We start from the raw sequence: 15,150 nt of genomic DNA on the forward strand, positions 1-15,150 counted from the left end.
GGGAAGTATCCCTCGTCGCTTCGCTGTGCGGCACAAGACCCGCTGATGATTCACCAGTCTGCACGATAAAAGGTTGGCGACCCCAATTTGAGTAAGGCAAGTAGGAGGAGAAGCGGGAGAAGAAGGCAGATGAGGAAGGGGGTAACAAGGAGGAGGGTACGCAGATGCATACGTCAGAGGCACTTCCTAATAGGAAGATGTCCTTGTCCCTGACACAAGTAAATCAAGTCACTTGGGGAGGAGAATAACAGATGGAGAGATTGCTGTCTGGTGAGCGGGAGTGCAGGCTCGGGACGTGAGAATGTCTAAGTAGAATTAGAAGCAATTAATTCAGCTGTTTTGATGATGCAAAAGATGGGAGAGAGCAAAGTGACGCAGATTAAGTGATTTAAGATGTGTGAGGGGTGCGCGGGCGGAGCAGTGATGAAAACAGGTGAGGTCTAGAGAATGGGACTAGAGGAGCAATGATGGAAAAGTACTCTGAAGACATCTTGTAGGTGGCAGTTAAAGGTTGCTGTTGATAATGGGAATACGATCCTGCTGCCACTGGGAAAGCACTTGTCCAACACCACAGGAGTTCTTTCTACTACTCTCTAATTGAATGACAGCAACCGACTTCAATGGTTGCAATCAAACCTCTGTCAGAGATATACATAAATTTAACAATGTTTGCAGTGGTTTGCCATGGTGTAAGACTGCACTACATTTTGAGAGATGAGATGTTTTCTTTGGGCGGCACAGTGGAGACTGGTTAGAGCGTCAGCCTCACAGTTCTGAGGAGCGGGGTTCAATCCCCGGACCCGCCTGTATGGAGTTTGCATGTTATCCCCGTGCCTGTGTGGGTTTTCTCCGGGCACTCCGGTTTCCTCAAACATCCCAAAAACATGCATGGTAGGTTAATTGACAACTCTAAATTGCCCGTAGGTGTGAATGCGAGTGTGAATGGTTGTTTATTTGTATGTGCCTTGCGATTGGCTGGCAACCAGTTCATGGTGTACCACGCCTCCTGCCTGATGATAGCTGGGATAGGCTCCAGCAAGTAATTTCACGAGATTAAAAAAAAACAAAAAACAAATTTAAACTCTCTAAGTAGTGAAAGGATTAACTCCACAAGTAAGATGTTTTGGGGGCAGCACAGTGGTCTCATGGTTAACGCATCTGCATCACAGTTCTGTGGGTTGGTGTTTGAATCTAAGCTATTCCCTTCCTTTATTTAGTTTCCATGTTAGGTTAATAAAAAACTCAAAATTGTCCATAGGTGTGAATGTGAGCGTGAATAGTCGTTTGTCTATACTGTGTGCCATACGATGGGCTCGTGACCAATCCAGGGTGTACCCTGCTTCTCGCCCAAAAGTCATCTGAGATAGCCCCCAGCTAACCTGCGACCCTAATGAGGACAAGTACCATTAAAAAGAATAGCTGGAATTTTTTGTGATAAGGAAACGAGTGCTCAAACCAGGAACCAGGAGTGCAACCCAACAGCAACATAGCAGCCAGTCTGGCTGCTAAGTACAATATGAGCCATACATTTACATACACAAATACATTTTACCAAGTAGATGCCATGTTTAACATACAATTACTAACGAGACAACCATAAAACCCAAGAAGCATTCTTAAGCTGAATGCTGAGCTTGGCTACGATGTCCCATATATCTGATGCACAGCACAGTTCTACTCAGTTGCAAATTACAACCACAATATTCAACAGATAGTTATCCTTGAACCCATTCTCAATACATTGAATTATTAAATGACGCAGCATAATTTTTGTAGAGGTCAAAATTTTAATCAATCTCATACTGAATCTCATTAGTTACTCTCTATATACAACTTTCTCAGAACCTAATTGTTACGCCCCAAACTCAAACCCAGTCACACTGCTTCTGTCTTGGATGTCATATTTCTCAGGGTTCATAGTACGTCAGCAGTTCGACCGCATCACAGACACTTGTTAGCGGTATCTTCCTGTGTTTACGCCGGTGGGACAGGGAGTGGACCATGATGGGGTCCTACAGACAAATAAAGATAACTTTAATTGCCATCTAATTGGCGCTTTCCCTCTCCTCCCTCATCTTTATGTGACTTCCTGCCTAGAATGGAGCCAGGCGCGCATGCGACACATCTTCATCGCTTGGCGCACACATAAAAATCGATGAGACAATTAATCATTTCTTGACAATTCATATGGAATTTCACTTTTTCACCAGTTTGTGGACAACCAGAGGGGGCAGGGTCACCTTATGGCATAGGGGGCCAGATGCGGCCCGGGGGCCAGATACGGCCCGCCACATCATTTTATGTGGCCCGCGAAAGCAAATCATGCTTGTCAATTTCTGGGATTATTGCTCCAATCTGTACCCAAATTCCAAATTGTCATAATAATAAACAAGAATGTTGAGATATTGCATTTTACTGTTACCAAACCCTTCTTCTACAGTAACTTAAACAATACTTGAACAAACTATTATCCTTGTCTTCTGATTTCAAAACTTGTTATCCCTCAATTTGTTGTGTAATGGTAATAAGATGATTTGGTGATTAAACATTTATATGGTTTCACTGTTCTAATGGGCCTCTGAGGGAAATCATAAGTACAATGCGGCCCGAGACAAAAATGAGTTGGACACCCCTGCCTTATGGGGATCAGAGTGATGACATTCTATTGGCTGATGATTAACTGGGGAAAATAGTGCTGTATTTTTAATTTGCGGTATATTTTTAATTTGTGGGGGGCATTACTTGGCAGTAACCAGCAGAGACTTATGGCGAGTCAGCCTGAGCTCGTTTGCTAGCTGAAGAAGAAATTGACAGCTACAGCAGCGACGTTTACTAGAACATTTAACCTGTACAGGGGGTCCTTAGTTTCCGACTGCGTTCTGTCCCTACGGCGGTGACTTAACATGAAGTTGCACCCTAGATTATCACTAATCTACACTAATGCAGTGGTTTAATTACAGTAAACATTTGTATAAAAACACTTCTTTGTAGAAAACTGCCAAAAATCTAAAACAAATCACAGAAAAACACTAAGTACAGATGTAACAGAGTGTGCCTTTTTGTGCCGGGGGTGACCACGTATTCTTACACCGCTAAAATCGTTCATTGCGTTTCATTCCGTTTCATTCCGTAACCTTGAAACCTTGTAAATCAGTACCGTTGTAAACCGAGGACACCCTGTACTTTGAACTCTCTGACTCAAATGTGCGCTCAATCTACCCTGAAACAGCAGTTCCAAAATTAAAAATTGCGGCTGTACATAAACATAAAGCTAGTGTTCCAGTGTGGCTATCCTCCTTTATCACCCCAGGCTGCTGGAGTCAGGAAGTGAGGCTGCCACACAGCTCCTGGCCCTCACAATCACTGGAGTTCCTCCAACATTTCCCGCTGATAGCCGCTCAAACAAGTCTAAGGACTAACAGTGACTCAGACATTCCTATTGTTGCCACTCAAGGCTGGCTGCCTCAAAAACCATCCAATGGGCAAGCATGTTACCATTTTAGATAAGCAACGTCGCAACTTATTGTACTATTCAGACTTAAAGGAACTTTTAAAGATGGCATTGATCAAATAGAACTAATTCATCTATGCATTTTTCATAACTCTTATCCTGTTCATGGTCACGAGGAGCAAGGACCTATCTCAGCTGACTTTGGGCGAAAGGGTGACTACATCATGGACTGGTCGCCAGTCGATCACATATAGATTTCAATAAATTGATTTTCTATAGTAGACGACACATAGAGTGAAGGGCAACCATTCACACTCATTCATGTTTAACTTTGAGTTTTGGAAAGAGAACAAAACCCTAACCCTAAGACAACTCATTAATGTATTCATCTCCGTAGTTTGTGGAGAAGCTTTAATAGACAAAAAAAAATAGCTTATTTTCCATTTACTGTATATTGTTCGATCCATTCCAATGGGTTCTATCGTATAAACAGTGAGTGGTCTTATCGTTAGTGAAATGTTCAAAAAGAAACATACTAAAAATAAACTAAGCATGAGGTCACAGCCCAGTTATTTCAGTCCAGGTTTGGGCAAAGGATGATGAAGTGCTTCTAAAAGTTATCAGACACTGGCCAGGAAGGGTGAGAGAGAGGGCCACAAACAGGAAAGAGTTCAGAATGTGCTTCCTATTGACCGGCTGCGTGTACGGGTCAGATTCCTTGTACCGGCACTGCTGATCTGAACTGTATGCCAACACACACACAAACACACACACACACACAGAGTCAGAGATGTTTTCTTACTGAAAGCGGGGACTAGCAGGAAAGTGTGAGGAGATAACATGGAGACAACGTCTCCATGCATGGTTACAAACAGGAGCTGCCATAATAATTCAGCTCATTCCTGTAATTGATCACCACATCAGTATGTGAAATGTGCCTCTGAATCCATTCAAAATCCTGGCATCATTTAACTGGAGGATCCATTCAGTACATTACATATCTCTTACACACCATATAAAACAAAAATGAATACTAAATACGATATTTCACATAGGGCCTTGCATGGGCCCTATGAAGCAAATATTCATTTACGATACGAGGACCCTGACACATCTGTCGCTGCTTTGCAATGTGTAAAAATACCTATTAGTAGTCTCTTATCAGCCTTTGTATTACATTGTTGACTCAGTGATACATAGACATTCCCATTTTCTCAATGTATATATTGCAAATGACTCTTTATTTTTAGTGGGGGACTTCCTGTACCTTACATTGAGCAGCTAGCTGTTAGCCGCTAATAAGCTGTTAAATTCCAACACTGCCAATGGTGGGCCGGACCTTTCTCTGCATCATCTTGAGCAGTTTACCACCCTGCTTTCTCCAGCGCCAAACCCCGCAAGAATTCTCTCCTCTATTGGAATCTTCCATCACGCTTCTGTTAGCTGTCAAGCCAGCTGGCAAACAGCCGGTGGCCAATGCTAGCTAGTCCTCAGCTAACATGGCGGCTACGAAGGCGCGGGGCATTTGGGTGGTGTCTTCGTATATAGTATATCGTTGTAGATATCGTTAGCCTAATAGCATCATTTGGAACACCTTCAGAAAACAAGAAAAAACACAACAAATTCAACAAACAAGAAGAGTCCAGCTGCCACGATGAAAACATTTCGGATTAACCTGACCTGGATACCTGAGATTAACACGGACATAAAGGTAAAAAAAGCAAGCACATTGTTATTTTTAATTAATATTTTGTCAGTAAATTAAACTGACTTGGACAATTATGCTATTAGGCTAATGTTATGCTCTACAGAAGCATTCCCAAGTATCAATCAGACCAGAAACCAGCTGACAAAAGATATCAACATCGCAAAGAGAAATTATGCAGAAAAGATGGGAAGTCGGTTTGCTGCAGAGGACTCCGCGTCAGTTTGCCGAGGATTACAATCTCTGACCAGCTACAGACGATCATCCCCCCAAGCAGAGAACAATAAAGGACTGGCTGACGACTAGACGTAAAAAGTGTCTTTAAAAAATAAAAGATCAACAAAGTGGCAGGCCCGGAAAGTATGTCCTCCTTCTGCTTGAAATTCTGCGTGAACCAGGTCGCCCCGGTTTTCACACAGCTCTTCAATAGATCTTTACAACTGTGTGAAGTCCCAGTTTGCCAATCATGCAAACAGGTCTATGGATGATCCAGTCAACATAGGACAGCACTTCATCCTAGAACACCTCGACGGCACAGGAACCTACGCGAGGATCCTGTTTGTGGACTTCAGCTCTATGCTCAACACCATCATCCCAGACCTCCTCTCCTCCAAGCTTCTCCAGGTCAACGTCTCGCCTGCCATCTGCCAGTGTATTTACAGCTTCCTAACGGGGAGGACACAGCAGGTGAGGCTGGGGACATCACTTCCTCCACACGCACCATCAGCACCGGGGCCCGTAAGGTTGTATCTTTTCTCCGCTGCGCTTCTCTCTCTACACAAACGATTGCACTTGAACGCACCCAGCTGTCAAACCCCTGAAGTTTGCAGATGAAACCACAGTCATTGGCATCATCAAAGACTGTGACGAGTCTGCGCATTGACATGAAGTGCAGCGGCTGGAGCTTTGGTGCAGCCAACACGAGCGGCTACAGAGGAAGCTTTTAAGGCAGTTCTACACAGCAGTCATTGAATCAGTCCTGTGTTCTTCCGTCACAGTCTGGTTTGGTGCTGCCACATAGAAGGACAAAATCAGACTGCAACGGACAGTCAAGACTGCCCAAAAAATTATCGGTAACCACCTACCCACTCTTGCATGCTGCCAGGACTAAAACAAAAGCATGCAAAATCCTCTTGGACCCTCCACAACCTGGTCACCACCAATTCTAACACCTTCCCTCAGGTAGGCACTATTAAACAATGCAGACTAAAGCCAGCAGGCATTCCAACACCTTCTTCCGTCTTGCCATTAACTTCATAAACAGTTGACTTACAATTTCACTGTAACTTGCTACCAATTTTGCACATATATGTCGGGACACTTCTACATTACTCGTAGACTCACTGTTTTATCACGCTGCACTATTTGCATACTGTTGTTGATTACTACTCACCCTTTACATGATTGAGCTCTCTCTGCCCCATTTGCATAATCGTCACTGTACCAGATCATTGCACTACTCGTCACATTAAACTGCTCTAAATAGCTTGAGGACTGCAACATTTGCACAACTTCCATTATATCAGCAATGGTATACTTTCATTGCTCAATGACTCTCCATACTCATGTTTTTTATGTCCTAAATGTGTATTTCGTCATAGTGGCTGTCTGTTGTTATACTAGAGTAGCTCCAACTACCAGAGACAAACATTCTTTGCCAATGAAGCTGATTCTGATTCTGAAGTAGGTAATTATGGGAAAAAAATTGGCATGTTCATCATTATTCATACATTTACAATCAGATTAATGTTACTGTTAGCCAACAAGAAGGCACTGATAAATATCAATTTTAATATTAGCCCATCTAGACCTCGTGCAATACTGTAGATGAAACAGCATGCACGCTTACAAAGTATGATGCATACAAAACCAGGGGTGTGTAAACTACGGCCCTGATGCCATTTGTGGTTCGCTGTCCATTTTTAGGGGCCCACGGCCAGAGGTGGGTAGAGTAGCCAAATATTGTACAAGTAAGAGTACTGTTACTTTCAAATAATATGCCTCATCACTCGATCTGATACTGTTTTCACCTCCAAGACATTCTTAGCCAACTCTTCTTTGAGAATAACCCTGACTCCATTTCTTTTCCCATCTACACCATGGTAAAATAATTTAAACCCTGCCCCTAAATTTCTAGTCTTACTGCCTTTCCACCTGGTCTCCTGGACACACAATATATCAACCTACCTCCTAATCATCATGTCAACCAACTCCGGAGATTTTCCTGTCATAAAATAACATTGTCAGAAGTGGGATTCTAATCCACACCTACAGAGAAGACTACGACCTGAACGCAGCGCCTTACACAGCTCGGCCATCCTGACATTAATCAGAGCATGAACATCAAATAAATAAATAAAAATCATATACAGGAGTCTCCCGTCTGTAACTGCCCAAAAACCAACAACACATGCATTGGGCCCTACAGAAACACTATTTGCTTTATTCACTTCAAGTACTTCATGAAGAAGCTGTTTGCTGACCAGACTTAGTGATTGTGTGTGCGTGTGCTAATTTTGCCACATCCACTGCCAAAACAATAGAGAAAACATCTGCAAATTTTCTCAAAATGTTTTCTCAAGGCGGCATGGTGGACGACCGGTTAAAGCGTCAGCCTCACAGTTCTGGGGACCCGGGTTCAATCCCCGGCCCCGCCTGTGTGGAGTTTGCATGTTCTCCCCGTGCCTGCGTGGGTTTTCTCTGGGCACTCTGGTTTCCTCCCACATGCCAAAAACATGCATGAATTGGAGACTCGTAGTAGTTGCCCGTAGTTGTGTGAATGTGAGTGTGAATGGTTGTTTGTTTGTATGTGCCCTGCGATTGGCTGGCAACCAGTTCGGGGTGTACCCCGCCTCCTGCCCGATGATATCTGGGATAGGCTCCAGCACGCCCGCGACCCTAGTGAGGAGAAGCAGTTCGGAAAATGGATGGATGGATGTTTTCTCAAGTTAGAAGTGGGCTGAAATATCAAAGTTTGGGCGGTCACAATTTAAGAGCTGTTATTTTTTGTCTGTAAACACACTCGCACGGCTGTTTTATTTATTTTTTAAATTAGTCATTTTGATTGGCTCATGAAGGCTACGTGCGCGGTCATGTGACTGCCTTGTGTCGTCTGATTGGTGAATTGGAGTCAAATGACATAAGTGATCCCGTGTGATTGGCGCAACGGGCGACCTATGGGGAAGTTGAAGATAGTATAAAAGCACGCAAGAATGGATAAATAAAAGTAACGAACGGCATGTAACGGATCATTGTAACGGAGTAAAAGTATCGATCCTTCTTCACATAAATACTCAAGTAAAAGTCAAAAGTACAGTGCATTTAAAGTACTCCGACAAGTACGGTTTATCGAAAATGTTACTTGAGTAAATGTAACGGAGTAAATGTAGCGTGTTACTAACCACGGCATATTTGGAAATTAACAATTGACACAGCCTATTTGCCTGCATGTACTACTTATTTTCTACACGAGGCAACACAGGAGAAGAAGAATGAATTCATTGTCATCGCTCACTTCCCTGTTTTCCACTAAGCACACATCCTTCAGAAAGATGTGTCTTGGAATCATTACTTGCATCCTTCCATTTTTTTGTATCCGGCCATTGGAAGAAAAACTTTGGACACCCCTGATCTAAATAAAATGAATAGACAAAGCAGCATAAAATAAGATCAAGTTTTCATAATGTGTAACCACCTCAATACTTGTGCACAACACCACTTAGTATGCAAATGTAATGTACAGCCATCACATGGTGGACACAGAGGTGAGAAGTGACAGTGTCTGAGGCTGCTGCCCACACAACAAGCAAGTGCGTAAATAAAATTAACCTTGCTCGTCCTTGAGCGCTTCCTGATTGAATCACACAGGGCCCCGATGACGTCATTTAAGTCATATTTCGGATTAGGGAGGGCGAAGGGGAGGGATGAGTCACTCCCTCATTGATGGCTGTCTACATTGAGTGGTTGGATAATTCAGGTACAAAAAAAGAAGAAGAAAAAAGACGCAGGCGGAGCACGGCCGCCTAATGGCACTCAAATAAAATGATTTATTGGGAACTCGCAAAATACACCTTTTAGGGAGATTAAATAGTATTGATGTCCCCGGCTCATCAGACTGGCACAACAATGAGGAATCCTGAAGCTCGGAATGCTATTTACGATCAAGGATGTGTGCTGCCATCCCATGTGCTCACTGCTTGACTTCTTTGCATTACAGGAAAAAAGTAATATGCAACTTCTTATTGTATTTAAGGCTCACCCGGTGTGGCTTTTGCTAGCTAAAAAAAAGAAAAAAGAAAAAACATACTGTAATATCTCTAATTGTTAAATTAGATCTATTGTTATTGTTGTTTTTATTAAAATCCTTTTGGCAAGGCCTTTGGTAAATTTCAAGCCAGTAGAATTTGTGAACATATCACAGACATTCTGGCACCGAAATAATCCATCCATCCATCCATTTGCTGAGCCGCTTCTCCTCACTACGGTCGTGGGCGTGCTGGAGCCTTTCCCAGCTATCATCGGGCAGGAGGCGGAGTACACCCTGAACTGGTTGCTAGCCAATCACAGGGCACATACAAACAAACAACCATTCGCACTCACAGTCACACCTACGGGCAATTTAGAGTCTCCAATCAATGCATGTTTTTGGGATGTGGGAGGAAACCGGAGTGCCTGGAGAAAACCAACGCAGGCACGGGGAGAACATGCAAACTCCACTCAGGTGGGGCCGGGGATTGAACCCAGGTCCTCAGAACTGTGAGGCTGACGCTCTGACTAGTCGCCCACCATGCCGCCACCAAAATAATCAATAATAATAATAATAATAATAAACTCATTCACAGCCAGTCATTTTCAAACCAGTTCCCCATAATTCCAAACATTTTAGATTTTGTTGATCTTTCAAGACCGACGGACAGTATTCTTTGTCTATATAAGAGCTGATCCTACCAAAAGAGTGGACTCTTCATTCAGCAGAAAAGGTTTGTTTCTAGATTTTTCCCCCTCAGCAGTAGAACATGGGTTGGTTTCACCACAAACACCGCTTTATGACCAAAAAGCTTTTTGTAAAAGGAAAGGAGAAAAATGACTGACGCTAATATTTGCTTATGTTACACCTCAAACTATGAAACAACAAAACCAAGACTGTGAAAGGGCTTTTGATGGTAAAATAATAATTTATTTGCAGACGTACGACTATGAAACGTGCCATGAGCGACACTGACTCACCACATGGCTCAAGTTTAACGTCAGTGGCTTTGTTACATGTCGGTTGTGACCCACTACATGAACTACATCTTTACTCCCAATTGTGATTCACACTTTCTACTGCTTACCGCAACACACATACTGTTTACACTATACATGCACATCCTCTGTTCGAGTGTGTGGTGCCTAAAGTTGTCCGTGTTCCGTGTCGGCTTTTCTCTCCCTTATAATCGACAAGCTGAGATGCACAGCCTAATCTAGAAACAAACAACCATTCGCACTCACAGTCATGCCTATGGGCAATTTAGAGTCTCCAATTAATGCATGTTTTTGGGATGTGGGAGGAAACCGGAGTGCCCGGAGAAAACCCACGCAGGCACAGGGAGAACATGCAAACTCCACACAGGCGGGAACGGAGATTGAACCCCGCACCTCAGAACTGTGAGGCTGACAGTGTTGGCTTCGGGGCGGAAAGGGAAGACGAAGATCTTCGCTTGTGACGTAGATAAGTTTGAGAACTCTGGAATGGGTCTTGGTCCGTGTCTCTTTCGGTAATTGGACATAACGTTTGGAGACAGATATTGAAAATAGAAAAACAACTGGTTATTTGATTTGCTTTTTAAAATAGAAAAAACAAAATTAAAATACAACTTGCATTTCTGTTTTGTTGTCTGGAACAAGTAAGTTCCAGACAACAGTGGGCGACTGGTTAGCACATTTGCCTCACAGTTCTGAGGACTGGGGTTCTGTCCTGTGTGGAGTTTGCATGTTCTCCCTGTGCCTGCGTGGGTTTTCACCGGGTACTCCAGTTTCCTCCCACATCCCAAAGACATGCGTGGTAGCTTGATTGAAGACTCTAAATTGCCCGTAGGTGTGAATGTGACTGCGAATGGTTGTTTGTTTCTATGTGCCCTGTGATTGGCTGGCGACCAGTTCAGGGTGTACCCCGCCTCTCGCCCAAAGATAGCTGGGATAGGCTCCAGCACACCCACGACCCTAGTGAGGATAAGCGGTACAGAAAATGGATGGATGGATGGAACAAGTAAGAAAAAGTTGAATAATGGCTTGATTTTCAGTTTTCATTTCTAACACGAAAATAGAAACTAGCAGGGGACACAAATCGAAGAATGGCCTGTAAATTTGTTTTGGCAGAAGTTGTCACTGACAAGAACAGTGCTCATGCTGGCCAGGAGAGGCCGATAGCGTGGTGCCTACACATGCCAACCGTTGAAAAACACAGAAGAAGAACGAGGGGCGCAATTAATAGCTTACAGTTGTGGGAGAAATCAAATTAGTGGTACGCTGTTAGCACTTTTGAGATGGAGCTGGAACATTATATTGTCTTCAGAAAGGACAAACGTGTCTCTCTACGGGAGACAGACTCTCCCTCCCACACCTACACAGCCTACAAATCTCATTAATTGCGCATAACATTTGAGGAGCAAAACAAAGCCCATCAAGACCACGTCTGCCTCACAGTTATGTGGTTCGGGTTTGACTCTCAGCTCTAGCCTTCCTGTCTGGCATTTACATGCTCTCCCTGTGCTTTTGTGGGGTTTCTCCGGGTACTCCAGCTTCCCCCATTCCAAAAACATTCATGTAAGGTTTATAAAGTTTCAAAATAGGTGAATGTAGTCAATAGGTATGAATGTGAGCGTGTGGTTGTTTGTCTATGTGTGGCTTCCGATTGGTAGGAGACCAGTCCCCACAGTCAGCTTAGATAGGCTCCACCTCACCCAAAGAAAATGAACAGATTTAAATCTTGACTTGATGCATATTAAGTATACTGAACATGTACATCAGTTGCACATGATTAAAATGTGGTAAACTGACGTTATTTTCACCTCCTCGGTTTAAACCGGTTTAAGCCTCAGTGACCGCTATGCACCACAGGGTTAAAATAATGTTCTAATATGAATGAATGTTGGATAACATTCACATTGTGTCATCACTATTTATTTAATGCATGGTGTAACACAGTGACTGCCGACTACTGTGGCATAGCAAAAATTATTTAGTTTCACTTAAATGGGCTGAAAATTATTTATTTATACAAATGTACAGTATCTTTGTTCATCCATGGCAGCAATGTATAGTGATTGGCAGAACAAGTAAACGTTCTTGGCAGAAGGTACATAAATAACCTTTGTATCCAATTTTTGTGACATTTTTGTTTGGCAGTGTGCTATGACATTTGTAAACTATGTGCCTTGGCTCAAAAATGGTTGGGAAACACTGGGGGGGAGGTGGGTAGACCATGAATTAGGTACAAGTGCAATACAGAACCGCATCCAAAATTCGACTTTAACAAAGAGGTAACGATGCTTTCTGCCCTGTACAGACTTCAAGTTGGATTGCATACCTGTGCGACACTGTGGCATGGGGGATTATTCTTCATGAACACTAACCAAGATAGAAACATCATACCAATACATGAGCATATGCTGCCATCTTGTGTCAGAAAGCTTGTGTCAGAAAGTGTCTAAATAGCCCAAACTTCTCACAAAAAAGAAGTTCATCGTGATGTAAACAATTTCCATCTTGACGTGGGGGGTCTTCACAAATCAAACGTGTATGAAATGACGTCCTGGCATCTGATGAGGGCCTCCTTCTGCACGCCGATGGGAGTGTGCAGGTCGGACACCTGCAGGTTGAGCACGTCGATGTCGCAGCCTCCGAACGTGGCGTCCACGCTCACGTCGGCGTGCATGCGGAAGCGCACCTTCTTGTCCCGCGTGGCAAGCAGACACCTGAGGAAGCGCTCCCGCAACTGCGCACGCACGTGCTGCTCCCGCTTCAGTTCCTCCGGGTCTGGGCATGCGCGTGGCGACGAGGAAGAAATGATGGACGGGCTGCACAGAGCGATGAAACGAGGGGATTTGGGGTCGAAGCCACGGCTGTGGGGGTCAGGTCCCCTCGGCAGGCGAAGCACGGGAACCGGTGTTGCCATTCTTCAACTTTATTAATATACAGAAAACAAGGACGGGTGAAGGGTCGTCGTACTTTTCTCCAAATAAAAAGCTCGTTTTGGGCGATATTGGTGATATAACCAATGTAGTTGCTGTTCTGAGCACACATTTTACATATAACATACACATATTGTAGAAAAGTATCCGAACAGATATATTTTACACTTACCGACTCGACTCTGGTGTTAGCAAGCTGCTAACAAAACAGTGCAAACCACAGATATGAAGCGAAGACTAGATAAGTTCGGAGTCTAGCAGCCACGTTATGCAATATGCCTGCGTGGCGGCCATGTTGGTGGGGTCAACGTTCCCATCAAAGGCAATGTGTGGACATTGAAATTAAGTCACAACTTTGCTCATTATCAACCGAGGTTTACTTTTTTGTCAACACCAAAGCGTGTGCTATTAATTCAGGACATTGGGGGGGGGGGGGGGGGGGGGGGATAAAAATAGTTTGATCTGTGAAAGAATATTCCCAGTTCCCTTGTAGTAACTTAATTGTACAGCGTTGTGTGCAAACGAATAAAGTTTAATGTACAGGCATCCTTGTTATTTAATTGTTCTCGCCGTCCACACACACACACACGGGGAATGCGCTGACTTTTTGCCCCCACTATAGCTCAAAAGCGGGTGTGTCTCATCTACCTATTGTTCATCCGTATGAGGCAAACTCAACGGTGCTTTGTCTTCTTCTGTTGTGCTTTATTTCCGGCTCGCTGACAGAGAAGTAAACTACTGCCGTCCACTGAATCAAAATAAAACTGCAGCTCTGTGACAAGTCTAGAAAGCACAGTTGTGCTCATAGGTTTGGCAAGAATGGAAGAGGTGGTGAAGTGATGACTTACAGGGGAACATCTCGTTACTTTCTTTATTGTTATATATATTTTCAATGATTATGCTGTTCTGAACTACCTTATAGCAGTGATTCTCAAACTTTTAAAACCAAATACTGGACCACATAAAACAATACTAGAACATTAAAATACAGTAGCATAGTAGGTAGTGTTCATCAAAAACAAGCCAGGGGTTTTATTCCTAAAAAATATATTTAATACTATTGTAAGCCATTGCAACATTATGCAGTTTGAACATTAATACTAATCTTAAATATATCCATCCATCCATCCATCCATCCATTTTCTGAGCCGCTTCTCCTCACTAGGGTCGCAGGCGTGCTGGAGCCTGCTCTTAAATATAGGAAAATGAAAACCTATACGTAACGTTTCAGTTAAAATGTTTTGCACGTAGAAATTAAGAAAAAGTGTACCTAAATAAATATTTGAAAAGTTATAAAAAGACTAAATGAAGCGGCATTGTACTTGTAAGTTAATACAACTGAACTGTACTAAATAAATGTATTGTACTGGATTAAAAAAAAAAAAAGTTTATGACACGCTAAATTTATGCACGTTTTGAAAATTTAATTCAGCGTTTCTTTCACGTACCACTAGAAAGAGCCCACGTACTTGCATACCACACAGAGAATCATTGCTTGAATCCCATAGGGGTTATTTTTTGACCAATCACTCGTTTTCTTTAAAAAAATCGTACACATCTTGAAAATTCTGTCAGGGTGCGTAAACTTATACAACTTACTTACAACTATATTTGGACCATAGGTATCAAGTTCAAGGCCAGATCCAACCCACCACATCATTTTACATGGCCTACTGAAGCAAATATAATGTGTCTGCTTCATGTTTCTTGCTAAATGGATTTGTTCGTTTGATTTTGGTGTGAAAGTGAGTGTGAATATCCCAGCAATGCTAATAAGAATAAGTGGTATAGAAAATGTATGGCTGGATATCTAAACTGAACAT

General features: G+C 43.0%; 1 protein-coding gene across 1 annotated transcript; it reads right to left on the reverse strand.

The window, feature by feature from the left end:
• Positions 1-12,295: 12,295 nt before the first annotated feature.
• On the reverse strand, positions 12,296-13,656 carry gemin7 (gem (nuclear organelle) associated protein 7). Its single transcript, XM_061782087.1, has 2 exons — positions 13,500-13,656; positions 12,296-13,318 (listed from the first exon to the last, which is right to left on the reverse strand). The coding sequence occupies exon 2, from the start codon at positions 13,309-13,311 to the stop codon at positions 12,919-12,921; it is 393 nt and encodes a 130-aa protein (XP_061638071.1). The 5' UTR covers positions 13,312-13,318; positions 13,500-13,656; the 3' UTR covers positions 12,296-12,918.
• Positions 13,657-15,150: the final 1,494 nt, after the last annotated feature.

Source organism: Phyllopteryx taeniolatus, chromosome 8, assembly GCF_024500385.1.
Source record: "Phyllopteryx taeniolatus isolate TA_2022b chromosome 8, UOR_Ptae_1.2, whole genome shotgun sequence".
Classification (NCBI taxonomy): Eukaryota; Metazoa; Chordata; class Actinopteri; order Syngnathiformes; family Syngnathidae; genus Phyllopteryx; species Phyllopteryx taeniolatus.